This window comes from Notamacropus eugenii, chromosome X, assembly GCF_028372415.1.
Source record: "Notamacropus eugenii isolate mMacEug1 chromosome X, mMacEug1.pri_v2, whole genome shotgun sequence".
In the NCBI taxonomy this organism is placed as follows: Eukaryota; Metazoa; Chordata; class Mammalia; order Diprotodontia; family Macropodidae; genus Notamacropus; species Notamacropus eugenii.
The window spans coordinates 52,683,134-52,705,565 of NC_092879.1; the positions used below are offsets into that span (position 1 = coordinate 52,683,134).

The window sequence follows — 22,432 nt, forward strand, 5'->3', positions numbered from 1 at the left end:
AATTTGGCAGCTGTGGGGAAGATGGATTCAAAGAGGAAGAGAGACCAAGTAAGAGGACGTTGTTGCAATCCAGGTGAGAAGTGAAGAGGGCCTGAGCATAAGTGGAGAGAAATGTGTGTGAGACATGTTATGGAGGTAAAATCATCAAGACGTGGCAAATGGGAAGTAAGGGAGAAGGAAATGGCAAGGATGACTGAGGTTGCAGACTTGGGTGACCTGAAGGATGGTGGTGTTTTCCACAGAAATGAAGGGGAGATATAGAAAAAGTCCTATATTAGATAGGCCGAATTTCTGATGCTGGTGGGACATCCAAGCAGAGGTATCTAGAGGGCAGCTGGCAAAGGTAAGAAAGAGTCTTGGGAGATGTCTGTGCTTAGAGCATGGGAGCTAGATAATGATGAAAGCAGGATGAGGAGTGCTTAGATGGGCCCAAAAACCAAGGGAGGTGTGAAGAGGGGGGAGTTGACAGTTCCAAAAGATGAAATAATGTCAAAGTAAGATGAGGAATCAGAAAAGGTGATCCGTTTTAGCAGTTAACTTTGGGAAAAGCTGTCTCCAGTTAAGTAATGGGGCTGGAGGCCAGAAGATAGAAGGTACATGGAAGATCGGGAGGGGAAAAAAGGGAGACAATGAACATAGGCAACCCTTTGCTGGGTTAAAGGGAGAAGAGATATGGGCTAATAGTTTGAGGGGATGTCAGAACCAAGTAAAGGCTTTTCGTAATGGAGAAGTTATAATGTAGTAATGTGAGATGTGGCCATGTTTATATATGACAGGTAAGGAGCCCCTGCAGAAAGGAGGATTGAAGATGAGAGAAAAAGAGAAAATGCTGGAACCCCGACCCCCCCCACCCCAGCTCTGAGAGGAGGTGGGAAGGGTTGGGATCCAGAGCAAAAGCAGAGAAGTTTGGCAAGGTCAGGCACCTCTGTGGAGAGAATGGGGGGTGACAGAGTCAGATTTTGAAGTATGGAGGAGGGTAGAAATAGCTCATGAATGAAAAGTCTCTGCTCAGTAAAGTAGGGATTCAGGTCCTTTACTAAGAGGAAAGGAGGAGCTGGTGGTGTCATAGGGGGATTGAGGACAAAAAGTTTGGAACAGCGACCATGGAGAGTGCAACAGAGAGCTGCCACCTGAGGAGGAATGAAAGGATTTCTGTGAAGGGCAGTGAGGGAGGGCCCAGCCAAGATCTGAGAGTGCATTTGCAGGGAGTCACATCTGCGAGGTTATGGGGCTTTTTCCAACAGCTCATGAATGTGGACAGAGAAAGCAGATGTGGAGATGACCCAGGATCAGCGTCTGCCAAAGCATGCTTGGCAAAGGAACAAGAGGGCAAGGGCTTCAGGACTAGAGACTAGTGCACAGGTGAACTATCCTGGGGCAAAACTGTGAAATGAGGAAAGTGAGGCCAGAGGAACGGTGATGGACAGTAAAAACACATGAGGTCACATTATGGTCAAAGAACAGCTTTAGGAGGAGTGAGGCGAAAGGAGGAATGTAACAGCAGGGGGCCATGATCAAGGAGAGGAATCTTAGGGTTCTGGCTCACAGAGGCAGCACAGTCACAGGTGGCTGAGGTGGAGTGAAGATGTGGGCCAAGGGAGCCAACGTTGGCCAAATGGGACACTGACATGTATACTCAAGTCCCCAAATATGAGGGCAGGGGTCAAGGTATAGGTGGAAGACTGAACTCTTGGTCTTAGCTTCTGGGGGGCTGGAGGCTAACTGTGATAAGGACGTGGGCAGTCTAACTTAACTGGTTGGTGTGAACCTCCAAGAACAATGGGCAGCAGAGTGATGGTAGTGAAGGGAGGGTCTGCAAGTGGCAGTGGGGCAAAAAGAGCCAAGATTGCCACTCACTCCTCCAGGCTCAGTATGTTTGGGATGAGCATAAGAGAAAGCTCCCTGTGCGAGAGAATGAGATCTGAGACAGAACGTCTTCTGGAGAGACAACCAGGTTTTAATTAGCACAATGAAGTTTGTTACCAGTCAAGCAAGGTTCCAGAGGGTATGATGGAATGGGAAGTGGCCTATGGAGGGGTAGGGCTGAGGTGGAAGAAGATGAAGGTGTGGAGAAAGGTGGGGAGCAGGGGGAAAGGCTGGCTTTGAATCTCAAACAGAAGGGAGGTGGCAGGTCCCAGTCAGGAATGGATGAATGAAAGACTGATCAAGGACTCCACCCCAAAGGCTGAATGAACAGAGATCCAAGTGGGCCAGCAATGTCAGCTGACCTGGGGGCGTAGGCAGGGGATGTTGGCGGCAAGAATGGAGGCAAGTCTATCTTCCTGCCGTGCTGGCCCTAATGATGCTTAGCACAGTTCCTGGCACAGAGTAGGTGCTTAATTTAACCTTATTCCCTTCCCCCTGCCCCCTGTAGGAGTGGGAGTATTGGCACAAGGTGGTAAGAGCTCAGATCAATCCCTCCCATGGTTGAAAAGTATTTGGGGGGCTTAAATTTCCCTCTGTATTCTTGTGTCTTTTTCTTTTCTCTCCTACTGTGGCAATCTGTGTGTGCTGACAGCAGCCCTCAACATACCATTCATTCAACAAATACCCACATGAAGTGCCTACTGTGTGCTGAGAGGGGCCTGTGCTGGGCATAGCTGATAGTTTCTACTTTCATGAAGCTGAGAGTCTAGCTTATTTTTATGTACATACAAGCACATGGAGATGCTTGTATGTGCACACACATGAGTGAATTTATATATATAAAATATAAATATTTTATATAAATATGTAATATATAAAATTATCATAAATAGGTAATATATAAACATTCTATATGATAATAATGTACAGATGTGTGTTTATTTCTTTCTTTAAGTTCAGACCTGCCTGGAATTTCATCAGTGTGGGTAACTTCCTTAGTGAGGAAATTCTCTCTTCTAATGGTGGCAGGCTCCTGTTCTGTGGAAAGGTTAAGTGACTCACCCAGGGTCACACAGCCAGGAAGGGTCAGAGGTGGGAATACCCTGACTCTGAGGCCAAGTCTCTGTCCAATGTGCTACACTGCTTCTCAGTTTATAATATCACAATAAAAAATTTCCAGTAAACATAGAGAAGCTTTTGAAAGATTCATATTCCAGATAAATATTTTCCCTCTAGAAAGCACAGTGGGGCCAGTAATGTATTCCAAATGGTCCCTAGCTATATAAAGAGCACTACTTAAGCAGCATATGAAACATTCTGAGTTAAGAGATCATTAGAAAATACTGTCAAAGTCATTATTTATTCATTCAACATGATACTCATCAGCAGAAAAACGGCCACCAGATAGTGACTGTTTTGTTTTTTTTTTTTGACCATAGCAACTCATGAGGATCATGGGTGTGTGTGTGTGTGTGTGTGTGTGTGTGTGTGTGTGTGTGTGTGTGTGTGTGTGTGTGGTGTGTGTGTGCATGCATGCGTGTGTGTATGTGTGTATGTCTGTGTCTGTGTGTCTGTGTGTGTGGTCTTCCCTCCTGCTTGCTGTATATCAGCAGGTGCCACTGTTCTTACCCACTAACAGCACCTCTCTCTCTGATTTGACAGGGGTACTAGTTGCAGTTACTTCCACTGGTTCATTCTCCTGGTTGGACATGCCGATTCTGGAAACACTACGCTCCTGGAGAAAGGAATAAAGCCCTTCCTGGGTTAATTTCACGCATGTGGAAACAGTTGGTTTCAATGAACAGAACATCAGGCACATTCCAGGTGCAAGAATGGTGGATTTAGAGTCAGATGGGCCCCAGTTTCAAGTCCTGGTTCTGTCGTTGATTTGCTATGAGATCATGGACACTCCACTTAACCTAAGTCTCAGTTTCTCCATCTGTAAAATGTAATTAACAATGGCTCTAGTAGCTTTCTGGGCTTCCTGTGGATATGTACTTTATGCCAAGAGGTGCAGAGCAGGCTATGACATTTGGTCAGCCTTCTGATTGCTTGGGCAGAAGAACATTCTTTATCAGACTGGCATCAGTTGTAAAAGTTGGCATTTTGAAAATTACTCAATCTGGTTGGAGAAATTTGGGAGCAAATGTACTTGGTTATTACCAATTTACCAGAAGAGCCATGGAGCTTGCTCTCTTGACAGTAAAATGGCCAGAATCACCCCTGAATGAGATGAGTCCCTGCAGAGCAGCCCAAACCAAACCAAGCTCATGGCTTCACTTTTAAGTTACAATTGCTGGTGAGGGCTTAGCGATATGGAATTTGGTTTTCTAACCTACTTGAGTTCAATTGAGCTTTGGTCCACAAATCAGACCTCCTGTGGTAGGTCCACTGGTGGTAAACAGTTGGGACTCCTCAGTTTTGTGGAAAAGGAATGGAAAGAAACACACTGAGTCTTACATCTGCTTCATAATAAGCTGAAGCTCTCCTGTTCTTTTCATCTGTCATCTCTTCTTATATTCAATTAAAAAATGGGAAAAGCTTACATGTAGCCACAGTTTGGCAAGTTTTCTCTGTGTGATCTGACCTTGAAGGCTTTGCAAAGGCTCTGGTGACCATCATTGAGGATGTTCACGCCTAGAAGCCAATGGTCAGCATGAGGAGCCATAGGTTTGGCTGTACCATGCCCATGCTGCACCCCACTGAACACAGGAAGCGTGGAACTCTCTCTAGTAGCTTACAGACATTTCGGGAATTCCTACTGTAGTGGTAAAGTCTGGGAAGGACAGCAGCCTTGGCACTATTCAATTAAATATGTAATGAATGGATTTCTCTGGGACTGGACTCATTTCCTTAACAGCTTCAGGAAAGCTGGAGAGTGAGTTGGTGTTATGAAGTGGTAGAATTAAAAGCATCACAAATGACCCTGCAGAAGCAAACACTTTCAGTCATTTACTTAAATTCTACCGAGGTTGCCAACTCTTAATGGTACTCTGGAGGAAGTCATTGTGTGGCTAACTCAAGATGGAGCCTGAGCATGTGGCACTTTCCTGGGCTGAGCACAGAGATGAAGAGCAAAGCCTCATATGCAACTTGGGGACTGCTGATTTTGTGTGTGTGAGCCCATTTCCTTCTCCTCTTCTGTCTCTGAAAACAGCAGAGTAGAACTCCATTTCCACCACTGGGCCGCTCCAGAGGCTCGCCCCGGTTGAGTGCTGAAGAATAACAGCCGTTATTCTTATAGAACAAAGTGGTGATCATTAGCAGCCATGCCATGCCTCGATAGGTAGGCACCCAATGTGAGGCCAGGGAGCTTCAATCAATGTGCTGCTTGTTAGCTACTCTCAGGGGGTCTCAGCTTCTTCAGGCTCCCCATAGACAAATTCTACCTTTCCATTCCCATGCCTCTTATGTAAAGCTGAGGCCTCCCCCTCCAATTCCATGTTTGTTTCCAGTTTATGGGCTCCATCTACAATCTACACATTCGTTTCTCTCCATTTGGAAAAGGCTCAATGCGATGTCTTGTGTATCTGTACAAAGGGCTGCATGATGATTCAGAGATTTAATAAGCAGCCAGAAATGACTAATGTAAGTGCGACAAGATGGCTAAAAGACAGGGCCCCGTGCACACTGCTTCTCTGGAATACTCCCACTCTCCTGGTGAGATACACTGCTCATTCTCACTCTGCAGCCAGGCACCATCTACGTTAAAAGGATGTGTCACCAAAGAAACAAGGCAAGACCTAATTTGGCTGTTCAGTTTCCCTGTTAATAAGATGTGTAATTTCAAATGCCATCAGTTGTACAGATGTCCAAAGGCATTTTTTAGCTTTCCAAAAACCCCTGTCAATTATGAATGCAGACAGACTAATCCCAAGATTATGGGATTATTGGATTTAAAGCTGAATAGGATCTTGGAAATAATCTTGTTAAGGCATTAGAGAAATAGGAGTTCTGATTTAGTCCAAGCCCCTCAAACTTTACTGACAAAGGTGGGGGTGGGGGGAACAGACTTGCTCCAGGTAACACAGAACCAGGACTTGAACCTTGGGCCCTAGATTCCAAATCCACCACAACATGCTTCCTCTCTGACCAAATAACTGACTGACCAATTGACCGACCATGAGGAGCGAGGGACTGTAGGGATAGCTTCTGAATGGGCCTGAATCTGAGGGCATTCCTTTCTGACTGGTGAGATATGTGTCCACTTGACGGGCCCCCAACTTGACACTGGTACGTACAGTAACAAAAGAAAGGGCCTGTGGGGAGGGCCCCATCCTCTTTCCCTCATGGCCAAGGCTGTACCTGCTCCTGTAGATTATCCAGTAATTTTTCCAGTTGCATTTTTTCATCCTTGACTTCATCGAGCTCATTTTCCTTTCTCTTGTATTCATCTTGCAGTTTCAGAAGATGCTGAAGAAGGGACAGAGAAAAGGGGGTGAGGAGTTAGATCCCAAGTTCCCCAAAGTTTCCCTGGGGGGATGCTGGCTGAGCTTAGTTGTGTAATGTGACCTGTGCTGGGCCCTCCTTGGTCTATGGCAAACACAGTGATGAGAGGGTGGCAATGCTTGTGAAGTTGAGGTCATTTCCATGCCTTTCATCCCTTTCTTTCAGGTGGTTCACATTTAATAAGAACCACTCCCTCTCTCTAGAGGGCTAAAGTTTAAATCTCCCTCTTCCTCATAAGGACCCTGGGTAGCAAGGAGGGCAAATTTACCCCATTTCATGGGTGAAGAGGTACAAAGCTCCAGGAGAGTTTATAGAGCATTTTCTTTACCTACCTACCTTGGAAGGTCTGATAATTCCCATTTTCCAGATGAAGAACCCAGAAGCATAGATTCAGAGCTAGAAGAGCCCAGCCCTCTCATGTTATAAGAAGGGGAAATGAAGTTTCATGGAGGGGAAGAGACTCCCCTAGTAGTCATGAGCCATGTAGGCCATACCTCAGACCCAGGTCTTCTGTCTCTAACGGGGTTATCTTCATGTCTTACTTTACTCCTGAAACTTGACTTCTTCCCTGTCCTTGGGGCCACTTACCCTGTCAGTGCCTCAGAGGAGGTACCAACTTGCACTGGCAAAGCAAGTTTCCTCATATAGGTGTCTACAGTGATCAAACGAAAGGTGAAAGGTCTGGACAAAAAACCACCAGAACACTGAGTTTCTATCTCACTCCCTAACTGTGCCAGAAAAGAGTTTGTTCTCTCGACAATAACTTGTGGACAGGATCTGTGGTTCCATTGATATGGGGAACTCCTAGTGAACAGGGTCTCTCTACCACTGCAGAATGGTTCCTTTTTCACAATTTATACTCTTGGACAATAATCTTAATTGGAAGCTTAAACTTAAGAAGTCACTTAGTCCAGCCCTCTCATTTTACAGAAGATGAAACTAAAGCCCAGAGAAGGGAAGAGACTGGTCTAAGGTCATACAGCTAGTAAGTTTCAAAGGTAGGATTTGAACTCAGGTTCTCCTCTGACTCCAAATTCAGTGTTTTCTTTAAAACACAACTATCACCCCTGGGTGGTAAGGAGAGCAAGTACTATTATCTCCATCTTACAGATAAAAGTGATTTGCCCAAGACCAAAGGTGATAGAATTGAGATTCAAATTCAGGTCCCCTGACTCCAGGTCCAGGGCTCTGGATACTTCATCAAGCTATATCCCAACCTAGGGCCGTGAGGAGTTGTGGTGACTTGCCTAGGGGTCATGCTGCCTCAGTAAATGCTAAAGAAAGAACTTGAACCCAGGGCTTCCAGAATCTGAGGCTGACCCTCTATCCTCTCTGCCACTCTGTCTCTCATCAATAAGGATTATCCAGGTATTCACCTGGCTGCTTTCAGGCAGTGGTGTGGGATAGAAAGAGCACTTGTTGGGCTGGCAATCAGAGGTCTTGGGTTCTAGTTCTAGCTCTGATAATGGCACATCACTTCCCCTCTCTGGGCCTCAGTTTCCCAACTGGGAAAATGGGGTGACCAACTGCCATTCCTTGCTGCTGGTGAGCCAGACTACGATTTAGCACTGGAAGGGAGTTTCAGTGGCAGATGGGAAGGCCATCTGGGACCTCCCACCCAGGGAATAAGGGCCGCAGCCCAGGGCCAACGACCTTCCCTGCATGCTCACCTGTTGCATCCCTTGCAGAGCCTGCTGGAGGAGTTTCAGCTGCTGCTCCTTGTTGGCATCCTCATCCCGGACGATTTTACCTTGTTCCTGTCTGAGTAATTCCACTTCGTTCCGGTAGGCATCGAGCTGCCAACGCAGGCTGTCATTTTCTTCCTTCAGTGCCTCAGTCTGAGTAATTATGGCTAAAACACATGAGTGGTGAGTTCAAACAAGATTGCCAAGCTGGTCTGACTTTGCCGATTCCAGACCATGGAAACCTGACTCATCTAAGTGTGGCTGGGACTTAAAAACTCTCTTGATAAAACAACTAAGGTCAGAGATGACCATGAGAGCACACAGGCAGTGAATAGCTCTGGCTTCTCTGTGACCTGGTACAAGTAGTTTTTAACCTCTCTGAGCCTCAGTTTCCTCTTCTGTAAAACAGAGGCAATAATAATTTTACAAATATTTTAATAATATAATCTGTGCTAGGTTCTGGGGATATCAAGCCAAATAAACAAACAATCCTTGCATCAAGTAGCTTATAGTCTAATTAAACACTACCTCTCTCACAGGGTGGTTATGAACAAGGTGTTTTGCTAATTTTTAAGGTGATAGAGAAACAAAGGAGGCAACCATGTAGTTCAGCCTGGAGTCAGGAAGACCTGACTTCAAATCTAGCCTCAGTCACTTACTGCGTGACCCTGGGCAAGTCACTTAACCTTTGTTTGCTTTAATCCACTGGAGAAGAAAACAGCAAATCACTCCAGTATCTTTGCTAAGAATACCTCATGGACAGGATGGTTCATAGAGTCACAAAGAGCTGGACATGACTGAACAACACAAGAGAAATATAATATTATATCTAAAATATATGTAATACACACATGTGTATGTACATATACACACTTATACATCTATCTATCTGTTTCAACAGAGGGTACAGGGCTCTGGCAGAAAAAGCCCCACACTACAGCTGACACATTCTCATCAGAAACAGAATTTGGCATTTTCAAGCTAACATCAATATGCTGTATTTTGTATTACATGCTACCAGAGGATTTTTAAGGATGGTAGGGCCTTTAAGAGATTGCTGACTCCTCTCCATCTTACAGAGGAGGAAATGAAAGTGCAGAGAGGGGAAGGGACTTGGCCTCATGGTTACAAAGCTAAGACTTGAATGAGGACCTTCTAGTCCACACTTCACCATACCATGCTACCCAAAACCACTGGAAGAGAAGAGGATCGATGATCGTCAGAGAATGTTGGAGTCACAAAATGTTAAGGGACTACATAGATCATTAAATCCACCCCTTTCATTTTCTATAAGGGGAAGCTGAGGCTCAGAAAGCAGATGGGACTTGTCAAAGGTCACCTGGCTTTGTATCCCCAGCACTTAGGCTGGTGTCTGATACTTAATGAATGGACCTGAGTTAATGGAGGAGCTGGGACTTGACCCAGGTCCAGTCCTCTCTCCACTGTACTGTACTTCTTCCTTCACATTAGAATTCAGTCCTACACTGAGGATGCCTCATTTCTGTGCTATGTGTCCTGTTCACATTCCAGAAAGGAATAAAATTATAAATGTTTCCATTCATATGATGAATGGACAATAAAGGCAAGTGACTTGGCAATGCTGCATAATGCCTTTAATAGGCTAATCTTCAGATTGCGACTTCTCAAATGAATTTCTTTTTGCTTTCAGATATTGAAAAATTCACCTGTGCCCACAAATAGGGCTGTCATGCTAGGCTTCCCACCTACAGGCTGATCTCTTCCTACAGCTGGGTGAACATGAAAAGTTATTCTCTTTGGTAATAGCTATCAGCAGTGTGGTCCTGTATACCATTAGCTCAAAATATTGAGTTAGAGCCAGATTTGCTTTATTGGTAGACAGTGGGAATGGGGTGGGGGGGAGAGTGGAGCGAGGGGGAGGGGGTGTTGGGCACAGAGACAGGAGAACTACATTCAAATCTCATCTCTGTCACATTGCAATGTGACCTTAGGTGAATCTCTTTTCCTTCTTTGGGACTCAGTTTCCCTATGTGTAAAAAGAGAGGGTTTATCTAGATTATCTTTGAGGGTTTTTTTTCTAGCTTTCATGCTTAAAGAGTCAGAGAAAAATCTGTCTATGAAAGGGAAAATGATTTCACTTCCAAAGTATGACATAGGTAGTTCAGTGAATAGAGCACCAGCCCTGGAGTCAGGAGGACTTAAGTTAAAATCTGACCTTAGATACTTACTATCTGTGTGACCCTGGACAAGTCAGTTAACCCTGATTGCCTCCCCCCCAAAAAGTATGACATATTTTGGTCTTTGGGGAGGAATTTAGTATGAAGGGGAGGAAAAAGGGACAGGAATGGAGCTAAATCCTACGAATTCCTCCTGAAGAACACTGGACCATAGAAGACAAGGAGATTTTCATTACCTTCAGAAAGAAACCATTAGTGTTTACTTACTGTGTAAAGGACCCCATTCTTGGTACTAGGAACACAAAGAGAGCTTTGTCATAGGCCCTGACTTCAAGTTTATCCTGGAAAGAGCGGTGGCTCTGCAGTCAGAGGACCTAGTGTTCAAGTGTCTCCTCTGATTCTTACTTACTTATTGGGCAAGTCACTTAAACTCTCTGAGCTTTAGAGTTTTCATCTATAAAAAGAAGCTACCTGAGGGTAGGATCAGCACCATCTCTATACTGAGGGGAAAAGAACAACCCAAAAGGCTAAACTATGAAGGCACACCTAGAAAAATGAGCTGCTGCTGATTTCCTGCTTAGCCCATGTCCTGAGGGAAAGCTGAACAACGTTTCGTGATAGCAGGCCAGTAGGTTCATGAATTCAGATCACGTACTCAATTTCCCTTGGCCAGGACTGGCAATGACAAGGGCTGTTCATGATGAGTGAGTATAGAACAGGGCATCTAGGTGTTACAGAACACAGGACTCGGAGCCCAGTTCAAATCTTATCTTATTATCTCTGTGACCCTGAGCAAGTCATCTAAACTTGGGGATTCAGTTCCCCATCTGTAAAAGGAGGATCATAATAGCACCTACCTTACAGGGCTGTTGTGAGGATCATCAATGAATAAACATATGGAAAGTGCTTTGTAAACTTGGAAGTGCTAGAGAAATGCTAATTATAATGACACAATCTTTCAGTAACATTCATACAATTCCCCATCTCAGCTCTGCTGCTTTAGCCATATGATCTTCGGAAAGGCATTTCCCCTAGCTAGGTTTTGGTCAAATTAAAGGATTAGATTAGATGGTGTCTCTATGTTCTCAAGATTCTAGGCACAAAGAAGGCTAGCCTGTGACAGGCTAAGTCAACGGGATAGTGGGAGACTGGGGATTACAGGAAAGATGATGTCAGTATTGCTCTCTATAAATGGCCATACAATTAGCCCTTGTTAAAGTGCTTTTAAGTTCCCCATTTTAGTGATTTGTTTGTTTGTTTTTTCAAGTACAGAAGGCCTCTGGCAGGGTGCACATTCATTTTAATGTTTGGTTTCATTACTGACTTTAATTGTTGCTGTAATCGCATAGACTTTCTCACTGTGAACAAGAACTATTGCAAATCTTAGCTACATAGCTGTCTGAGTGAAATACATTCTTGTCTCTCCCAACTTCTGAGATGCCGCTCCTCAGGTAGCCTTCTGAGACAGAACAACTGTGTGGCCCAAACCAGGTGAAACAAAATAAAAGGACGGGGAAGTCTTTGGCTTGTCATTGTATGGAGAAAAGGAAATTGGCGACTTGGGAGAGAAGAAAGTATCAAGTTTATCTGCCAGTTCAGGACCAAGGACAGCAGCCAAACATGCTGTCAACCTAACAAAAGCTGGTTAGACCCTGTAGAGAGTAAGCTAACTATTTTTTTTTTGTGAGTCAGGTGGGGTGGTGATGGAGGTGGGCATGGCAGGCCTCTGGTAAGCTATAGTACTCAATACCAAATAGAAGCATTTAGGATAAAAGGATCCTCAGAGATCATCTAGTTTAATCTCCTTATTCTGGTAGACAGAAAAACTGGTGACAGTAAGTAGGAGAGCTAAGGGGGCCATCTCCAATCATTCTGATCTATATCTTCCTGATGTCATGGTCCTCTTCCAGAATGAAAGACAAACCACAACAAGGACAGCTAAAAGGTCCTCTGACTGACTCCATATCCAGTTCTCTTTCCTCTACACTATGCTGCCTTACATCCTTCCTCTCTTTCTCTTCTTGTATTCTAGGTTGGTAATTATGTTCATGTCCTACACATTGTGTAGATAAACATGTGAAAGAAGTACACCTTTTATTCATGATGGTTTATAAAATAATTTCTTCCTGATCAGCCAGGAAGGCTGGGAATGCAAACATCACTTCCACTTCACAAATAAGAGATCTTGAGGTTCAGACAGATGGAGTGGCTTGCCCAAGGTGACAGTAGTCATTGGCAGAGGTAGAACATGAGTTCAGATTTTCTGACTCTAAATCTATTATTCTTTCTGTGATATTATTTTGCCATTAAGGGTAAGATCTTGGGTGAGAGTGGGGAATTGCTAGAGGTTTATTCACCAATTAAAATAGGAAAATATTTTTCTTTCTGATAAAATGAGAAGAGGTTGCATCCCATGGGGGAAAAAGCATGACTGATGCCTGCAGTCAAATGGGAGCTGAGAATAAATTCTTTGGTTTAGAATTGCCTAAGCAAAAGAAAGCAAACTGCCATAAAGACTACTAAGGGGCCTCTGCCTACAACATGCATTTGCCACTCTCCTGTCATTTTAATGAGGATACTAAATCTTCCCTTTCAGTTTTAATATCAGTTTGGTCCTTTTCTGAACTCTGAGCTCTTTGTACATTGGCAGAACATTGGGAAGTTCAATATTACTCTTTAATATAATATAGCTATCAGTACGAGTACTACAGAGCACCGAGCAGGGGAGCCATTCATAATCTTCCATCATTAACTTTCAGCAGCTCCTTCTGACTATCTCCAAGGCAGACAGAAATGTTTGTTTTTGGTGGGGCTGATGTCTCTTAGAAGGAAAGATGGCAATCCATCAGGGCCATGTGAAAGTTCTAAGGCAGTTCCAGGCTTCTTGCTTGTCATGTTGACAAGCCAAACTCTGGGCAAGTGTTTCAACAGTAAAGGACAAAAACAGACATACCTCAGTTTCTTCTGCTGCAGCATAAAGCAAATACATTTTGAGAATAACCTTCAAAATATTAGTACCAAAAGGTAAACAAATTATCACAAGGCTATTGAAAGCAAGAGGTGTTAAGGTGGTAGGGAAAAAGGGCCAGATAGGAAGTCTAAGGCCCTGGGTACAAGTTCCTGTTTGAGTCCTTTCTAGCTACCGTGACACCAAGAGATGCCCTCTTGGGCTTCAGCTTCCTTATCCAGAAAATGGGGTGGCACACTGTGTGCCTGATAAGGTGGTTATGGGAAAAGGACCTTGGAAACCTTAAAGATGCCAGAGAATGTGAATTATAACAGCTCAGGAATCTGAGGCCCAGGGAAGGGAAGTGAGTTACCAAAGGCTACACACAGAATCCTAAATTTAGAAGTGGAAAGGTCCTCAGAGCCATCTAGTTCAACACTCTCAGTTTACAGATGAGTAAACTGAGGCCCAGGGAGGCTAAACTCCCAATTCCCATCTTTCACTTTCAGTGGATGGCCATGCTTCCTAGTTGATCGGGAAGATTAATACTACTGGGTGTATAAACTACCTCAGGAATCTCTGATACTTCACCTCAACATAACATGGTCACATCTTTTTTCTCATTCCTCTGTAGTTTTGAAAGAAAAAATTTCTCTCTACTTTACCTGGAACCTCATCCCTTTTCACCTACTCTAAGACTTCATTAACACAATTATCTCTTCCATCTCTCCCTTTGGGCTCCTTTCCTTTCATAGTTAAACACGTACAAGTCTCATTATTTTGTAAACAAAACAAAATAGCTTCCCCAGATCTGGTGACCCCTTTGAGTTACCATCGTTTCGTGTCCTTCTTGGGGCCAAACTCCTCCCATGTACCAATGCTTTCTACTGAACTTTGAGAATTTCCTAAAAGCTGGCTTCTTCTTGGCCTTCTTTTCTTTCCATGATCATTAAGGACTTTCTGGCCAAATTGAAAGGCCCACTCCCAGTTTCCAGACTCTAATTCTCCCTTCAGTATTTGATATTGTTGACCATACCCTATTTAAGACTCTTCCTTTATCTTTCCTCTTTCTCCTCTCACCCCTCGGATCACTCCCCTGTCTCCTTTCCTGGCTTTGCTTACTTCTGCTCGTCTGTAGCTACAGCTATGCCTGGAAGTCGTGTCTTCAGCTCTCTCTTTTTTCTTTCTCTACACTCATTACTCCAGAATAAGCTCACTGATCCTCAAGATTTTAACTCAAACTTCTCTGCTACTGACTCCCAAGCTGATCTCTTTAGCTCTGATTTTCTTGCTTAAGCACCAGTCCTGTATTTCCAGCTCCTTGTAAGTTATCCCTATAAATGTCCAGACATTTCCCTCAAAATAAAAATGCTGAAAACTCAGTGCACCATCTTCTGCCCTAATCTATCTCTCTTTCTTAACTTTTTTCTTCTAACATGGTTACCACCATTCTTCCAATCTACTGAGCTAGAAATTTTGGAGTCTTTTGTAGTCTTTCCTCTCTTTCCAAGTCCAAATCTGTAACCAAGTCTGTGTGGTTTTTTCCTTTGAGATAGCATTTGAACTTACCCCTTTTTCTTTTCTTTTCCTCTTTCTCTTCTCTTTCCTACTACTGCTACTACCCTACTCCAGAGACCTTCTTCATCTCACATTTGAATTGCTACTATAGCTTTAAAACTGGCCCTTTGTTTCCAGTCTCTTCTTGTCTTCCCAATTCTATCATGCATATGGATGCTAGACTAACCCTCCCAAAACAGTGCATGTGTTGTGCTGCGACCCTGTTCACAAGTCCACAGTAGCCCCCACTGCCTACCACATCAAGTCCAAAGTCCAGTGTCAGGCATTGAAGGCCCTCCATAATGTGGGCCTACATGCCCTGTTGAATCTCATCTCCCACTCCTTCGTAAAAGATACTCTCTGCTCCTTAGGTCACAATTCTTGCCATCCCCTGATGGGTGGTTCCAACCTCAATGCCTTTGCTTATGCTATTCTTTCCACCTGGAATACCGTCACCTCAATTCACGAGTCACTCTCTCAACTTCTTTGACTCTTCTAGCCCACACTGCTATTTTCCCCTTTAATTTCCTACTATACTTAGAGTTCAAACTATACATTCTGGCCTTTAATCATTCCTGAATTGTTTCACATGTATTGGCCTCATCTCTTAAATTAGACTTTGAGGTACAGGAGGGCAGTGGTCATATGCAGATTTGTACCTGCCACCCACAATCCCCCTCCCCCCTCCCCATCCCCTTAGTCCCACATCACACAGCAAGTGCTCAATATGAGCTCCCATTTCTATAGTACCTTAACATTTACAAAATCCTTTGCTTACGATCTTTCTGGGAGGGAGTATAAACATTACTGTTCTCACTTTACAGATGAGGAAACTGAGGTCAAGTCAGTCAGTTAACATGCACTTGTTAAGTGTTTTAACATGTGCCAAACATTGTACCAAGCACTGGGGATACAAAGAAAAAAAATTGTTCCTGCCTGCAAAGAGTTTATATTCTGTGGACACACCCATGGTCACATAGCTGAGCTGGGATTCAAAAAGTCAACTTCACAAATATAAGATGGGTAAGTCATGGCTAGGCATCACTTTGTCTGAAAAAAAATTTGAGGGATTTTAAGAGTATGAGTCAATGATATTATACATCATCCAAGGAAGTTAATATAGTGTTAGGCTATGTTAAGAGAACATTGGTGCCCAAGACTAGGGAGGTATATTGGACCCTGATTATCCCATCCTGAGTAGTAGATTTTGTTTTGGGTATCACATTTTGGGAAGGATGTTGACAAGCTGGAGAGCATCCAGAGTGGTAAAGGGCCTTGCGATCCTGCCATATGATTGGTTAGAAGAAGTGGGCATGTTTTACCTGAATAAGAGAAGACTTAGCAACTCATGTTGTTGGTAAGAGGTCTGTAAGTATCTGAAGGTCTGTCATGTGGAAGAGAGACTGGACTTACTTCCACTCAGCTCCAGGAGGCAGAACCAGGAGCAATGGGTGGGAGTTATGGAAAGGCCTAGCTGGGCTTGGGGCAAAGAAAAACTTCCCATCAGGGGAGTCAGGCTGGGTTTGCCCTCCCTGGAAGGTATTAAGCACAGTCTGGCTGCCCACTTATTAGAGAAGCTGGAGAAGAGATTCCTGCTCTGGGCTGGGGAGGCCCAGAGGGCTTCTAAGGGCCCTTCTAGTAGGGAGATTTTAGGGATGCCATGACCAAGTCCAGGGCTCTTTTTCATCCCCCTTGACTTGAAATAGATATTAGTTCATTGACTGAGCTGAGTCTCAAATGGAGAAAATGGGGCCATGTGCCAAAAGAGGTCATAAGAGGAGCACAGTCTCTGAAGTGCCTTCCAACTCTGAGAATCTGCAATTCTAAGAAGAATTTGGCTAGAGCTATTCGGGAACACAGGTCTAAGAAAGGAGGTCAGCAAATCACTGTTGAAGGAGAACAGCATGCCAGCTTGTGCTGATAGTCACTGGGTTCATGGAATTTCCATCACTGCCAAAATCAGAATGAGTTTTGCCCTGATACAATTTGCTTCGATGCATGGGCCCTCTTCAATCACAGAATCACAGAATATCAGTGTTGGAAGGGACCACAGGAGCCAGCAAGTCTAAGACACACCTGAACATGAATCACTAGGCTGTCTGTGTATGGGGCAGCCTTCTCTTCCACAGAGAATATACTTCACATCCCATATGGCACCTAGGGGTCAATGTAGAGCTTTAGGGGACTCATGTTCCAAGCTCCTGGACTCTGGAGCTGAATAGTGTGGAAATAAAAGAAACTCTGGGATCTCTGTCCTAAAATGTAAAATAACCCTTTTTTAGAACTGAGTTCTAAGTAACAGGCACTAACTCTGGCTCTAAATTAAAGCCCCCCTCTCACACCAACTTCAAGGTACACGAGATTTTGACAGTTGTGTACAAGGGAAGCAAGATAATAAAATTAGATATGATCCAGGGAAAGAGAAATACACAAAAGTCCTTGAATTAAAATGAATTGAAACCTTCTGGGAGAAAAGCTATTTGGTAAGCTCCATTAAGTCTATCACAGATAGCTTTATTTGACAAAGCAGCATCTCTGCGTGTGGAGCAGGAAAGAAAATAGCTCAAAGATGATCTGTCAGGGAGTTCCCAGTCTCTAAACAAATAAGGCCCAATGCAACTTTTAACTCCAGAAAGACAGAGAAGCAAAATACCATGCTCTACCCCATGGTAGAGTCCATTTAATTTGAATCCCACAGTCATCCCCCTCTTTCTTCTGTAACTTCTCAAACTTGGCAGCTGATCAAGTGGCAGCTCAAACACCGAGATACATTTATTTTCACAGTGACACTAGAAAGGCACTCTGTACATATTGCAGATACTGGGGCAGAGACCAGCCTTCACGTCAGAAATAATAGGCTCTAAGCTGTCACTGCCAAGCAGTTAAATGATTCTAATGGCTTCATGATTAAATCCCCTCTCTTCTGTTTATCTTGACTACATGCATTTGTAGTGATTATTTACCTGCTCAATGAAAGCTAACGATCCCGAAGATGACAAAGGGCTCTACTTAGGCAAAGTACACGCTACCTTGTCTATCAGGGCTTGGCAATACAACAAATGGAGTAGTGATGCAGCCTGAACAGCTGCTGCCTACAAAGAAGTCTAGGTAGCTTGCTCTCTTTCCTTTCTTAGGAATTTCTGGTTGTAAGACATTATTATTACATCAGTGACTGCATGGCTGCCAGTGCCAACAGAGAGAGGCATATATTCCACTTAATGTGTCCCTAACCAGCATTATTTCATGAAGTTCTTAATAACTTATCTCTGCCTAATGGTGTGGAACCCCACTGGGATGATGCTTCACTAAAAGTCTGTCAATATGATGGTCCCTAGTGAAACCATATGGCTGTGGAACATGGTGGAACAATGATACTGGAAGAATCACCCTCCGCAGGTTTTTGAATAATGATTAAACAATTCTGATTTGTGGACATATTCTCTTCATGATGTATTTGGCAACAAAATCTGGAAAATTTACCCCAGGTAAAGACTATGCCCCCAGATTCTTGGAAAATGCAGCTACTTCTCGATTATTCATCATATTAGGAAATGGGGACAAGCAGAACACACAGGAACTTTATCCAGAAAAACCTACCTGTGCTATAGAGAAAGGAACTCTTACCTGAGTCTTCCTGTTCCTTTGGATCACTAGCTTCTTCTATTTCCTCTTCAGACATCTCCATCTCTTCCTCTCTCCTGATTCCCATCAGCTCATCATTATGAATGTTTCGAATTTCCTAAGGTTCAAAGGGCACACTTTTAAGGTGCTAAAAGCCTGGAACATGTAAAGCAGGGGACAGAAAGTTGATGCCAAATACATAGCAGGAGTAGCCTTGATGTGTAATCTGATGGCCAAAACGATCTCCTAAGTCAGCAAATGGCTGGAATCAGGCCCAAAGGGCGAACCCGAAGCCAGCCAATTTGATTCAAGTTGCCTGCAAAGGGTTTCTACTAGAATTCAGGGTTCCAATCATATCCACAAGCCTCCTCACTTAGCCCCTCCCCTATTATCTCAGCCACAAGGCTGCACCTGTCCATGGAGCCCAAGAATTTCTGGGCTAGTATGCTGCTACTTTAAACCCTTTCAGCACAGATGCCTGGACTTTTGGACAAGTTATTGCAGGCTTAGAAGTTACAGGAGAAAATGAACTTTTTTAGGAGTATCAGTAATAGTAAGGCAACTAGGTGGCACTGCAGTGGATAGAGTGCTGGACCTGAAGTCAGAAGCTGTGTGACCCTGGGCAAGTCACTTCATCCCATTTACTTCAGTTTCATTTGTAAAGTGAGCTGGAGAAGGAAATGGCAAACTACTCCAGTATCTTTGCCAAGGAAATCCCAAATGGGGTTACAAAGAGTTGGACACAACTGAAATGACTGAGAAATTCACAGTTGAGAAATAATAAGGAACTTGGAGACAGATGCTGGAGTGCTAATGTGCTCCTGGGCCAGTAATGAAAACAGAACCACTTATTTGAGAAAAATGAACTCTATAAGAACTTGTCAAGAGAGGGATATGCTAGATCTTATTCATACCTACTGCAGAGGAAAATGACCAAGGACAGGCTCATTTCTAAGCATCCAGTCTATTTCAAGAGGCTGGATTTTCAGGATCATCTAAGATCTGTTAGTAGCAGGGTGATTATAGTGAGGTCTGATGGTGGCAAATGGGAGTATGCATCAAGAAAAATATGTGGCTGTCATAGCTGCCTAACTTATATCCTAGCTGCTGGGCATTATGTTGAAAAGGCCTGCTCAAAATCACAAAGATGCCACCACTCTTTTAAAGCAAAGCAATTCAATTCAATATCTATTTACTGGGGAAAGCAAGTTAGACTCTCCAGAGAACTGAGTCACAGGGTGAAGCATGTTCCTCAGGAAGCCTCCCTGGATAGGCAGATTACAGTGGAATGCTAAGACAAGCCCTGTGGGTAATCAGTATCCACAAAGCCTGCTCTTGGCTTCTAGCTGCCTAAGAGGGAATCATCTCCTTTTAGAAGGAGGAGAGGCAGCTTACCTGGAGGTCTTTCCCGTAGAACTGGACAATTCTTAGAAAAAGAAAAAACCAAAACCAAAACCAGTTCAACTCCAAACCTCAACAAACCCATCCTTATCTAGAAAAGCAACTCATTCCTATTTGGGGAATTTCACTTAACGCTTCCAAGTGTTTGCCAAATAGTATTACAGATTAGTTCTACTTGGCTGTTGAAGAAATGGGGACATAGAGTACTAAATGGCTGGCTCCCCTAGTCCTTCAGGAAATGGGGCAGAGCTCAGGCCCTGTCTTCTCACTAGGCCAGTCATTTTAATGACAAATAGGCTGTGGCTCTCACTCTTCATCTGTCTTCCTTAAATACCCAATACCAGGCCAAGACAATGGGCCATCAGTCAGAGGCCACCACAGGCTTCTTGCTAGAGGAAGAAGTTTGGAAATTCACAGAAGCTCATAAATCAAGTCCAAAGAGCCTTGTCCTGAGGGTCCACGTAAGTTCTTAATTCCTTAAGGAGCTTACCCAGAGTACATTGCAGGCCTTTAAATTCCCCAAAGGGTCAAAAGCTCTTTGCAGGGCTACTTCAAAGAACAGGTTTCAATAGTGGCTTCTGATTTGGTCCAAATGCCAGTTGTGACCTTGGCAAAGGTGGGAAGAGAACTCTGAGGAGTTTACCCAGAAACCCCTTCCTGACTCTTGGGGTCTGTGTTAGCCACCATTGGCCAATGCAGTCATTGGGCATAGGGTATGAATGAGAGCTCCTACTTCTACAGGATGAACCACCTTCCTCAAAACTGGCCTATGAAGGAGGGAAAGTAGCATTGTCCCCATTTTACAGATGAGGAAAAAGTGATACAGAGAAGGCAAAGGGCTTGCCCAAGGTCATAGAACTTTACCTGGATCACTGTTATACCAGAGCTATGTTTTCAGACTCCTAAGTCCACAGTCTTTTCCCTCTCTAAATGGCCAGTGGAGTCTCAAAAGCAGTATACTTCTATAATTGGAAGAATTGGTGATCTTCCAGATGTAGGAATGCCCTCCCGCAGTGCAAGGGCCTAGCCCATCCATGCAACTCTTGTCCATGCCCTCCTGTAAATCTTCCACACTGTTTCCATCCAACATGCTAGAAGACCTTCCTCTTGATGGTGGGGTCATACATTTAGAGCTAGAAGAAACCTTACAGGCTACTAAATTCAAAGCCCTCTATTTTACTGATGAGGAAACTGAGGCCCAGAGAGTTTAAGTGACGTGTGCAGGGTAACACAGTAAGTGTCTGGGACAAGATTTGAAGCAGGCCATGTCTTCTCTACTCTAAATTCAGTGCCTGTCCACAATGCTATATGCTACTTCTCATAAAAAGTAATGCTCTAAAGTGGCATCTTTCAGCCTAGATTGGCCTAGATATTGGAGCACATGGACTTATACGTCTTCCCTCAGTTATCTCTGGCTCTCACTGTATAACCAGCCCATTTTCTTTTTCATTCATGCATCTCTTTGCTGATGGCTCTTAGAGCTGCTTCTCCTGGACCATCCTTCACTGGTAATTTGCTGCTGCCTAGTTATGTCCACCATGGGCCCCTGGGTATTGTCCTTTGGGTGACCTGCAAGTGGAATTCTTTAGAGACACTGGTAATTTCATGATCTGAAGGTCTAGAATATCAGCAGAATACTGATATAAAATGAAAGGTCTTTGTTTCAGCTTGAAGCCCATCAAAAAACAGTGCATTTTCCAAATGCAATCCAGACCCTCTCCTCTTCCTATGCACATTGGAGATATGCTTTCCAGCAATATTCCTTTTCTCATTCGTGCCTGCAATTGGCTGGTTTCAGCCTCCTTGATCCAACCTCTGATATTTACTGGCCATGGGCCCAGAAACAAGTCAGTTCACCTCCCCAAGCCTCAGTTTCCTCACCTGAAAAATGGGGCCTCTAAGAGCTAAAGTGCTTGCCTCTCAAGGTTGTTTGTGAGGCTCAGAAGAGATCATGAACTTAGCAAAGCACTTTACAGAGCCGAAAGCACTCTATTTCCGTTGTTATTACTGTTGGTACTAAAAGCCTTTCCTGCTTCATAGGGCCTGCCATAGCAGACACTTTTTCTGGCGTAGGCCTTAAGATTCTTAGCATCCCCTGCCCCGTTTCCTGAGAACTGGTTTATCTTTTTCTTTGCTTCATGGGGTACCAAGGATAAAGGATTCAATGCCAAGTTGCTGGCCTCCTACTCAAAGCCTTTTAGGGTAGAAATAGTTTGAGCTCCCCAGGGGGGAGAGGAGGAAGAAGGCTGTAACTATTTCATTTAAAGCAATGTGCTCCTAGTGACACATGGCTTTGGAGGTTGTCTTGGTTTGAATGTCAAGTTCAATAACAATGAGCACAATTTGAGGCATGAAACTCTTTGATAAGGAATGGAACTGAGATATGAGGCAAAGGAAACTATTCTCCCTTTAGTATCTGGTCCCTGTCATTTTTCAAATGATCAAGTGATCTAGCACTTGAAGAGAAACCTTTTCCTTTGGCAGTGGGAAACTGAGGTCCAGATTAATATGAGGCAGAGTCAGGATTTGAATCTTTGTACCACTTGACATTAATGATTAATCATAAGAGAGGCAAATTGGATTATGCATAATAATTAGCCTAACTACAGCTGTACAAAAATCCATACACATCTGAATTTATCTTGCTTGTACTTTATGACAGAAAGGAGCAAGGTTACCAGAAATTCTAAGCTGCTAACCTTTTACTAAATATGTAACACAATCCCACGTACTGAGACTTTTCACATTTA

General features: G+C 43.8%; 1 protein-coding gene across 10 annotated transcripts in view; it reads right to left on the reverse strand.

Annotated features, from left to right (window-relative positions):
- The window catches only part of ENOX2 (ecto-NOX disulfide-thiol exchanger 2), a 364,798-nt gene that overhangs the window by 9,856 nt on the left and 332,510 nt on the right, over nucleotides 1–22,432 (reverse strand). For all 10 annotated transcript variants that reach the window (XM_072626223.1, XM_072626225.1, XM_072626224.1 and 7 more), the window contains 4 exons: nucleotides 18,285–18,399; nucleotides 7,986–8,167; nucleotides 6,172–6,279; nucleotides 3,496–3,601 (listed from right to left, as the gene is read on the reverse strand). In XM_072626223.1, coding sequence (XP_072482324.1) covers nucleotides 3,496–3,601; nucleotides 6,172–6,279; nucleotides 7,986–8,167; nucleotides 18,285–18,399 — 511 coding nt within the window. The remainder of the gene's footprint in view (nucleotides 1–3,495; nucleotides 3,602–6,171; nucleotides 6,280–7,985; nucleotides 8,168–18,284; nucleotides 18,400–22,432) is intronic.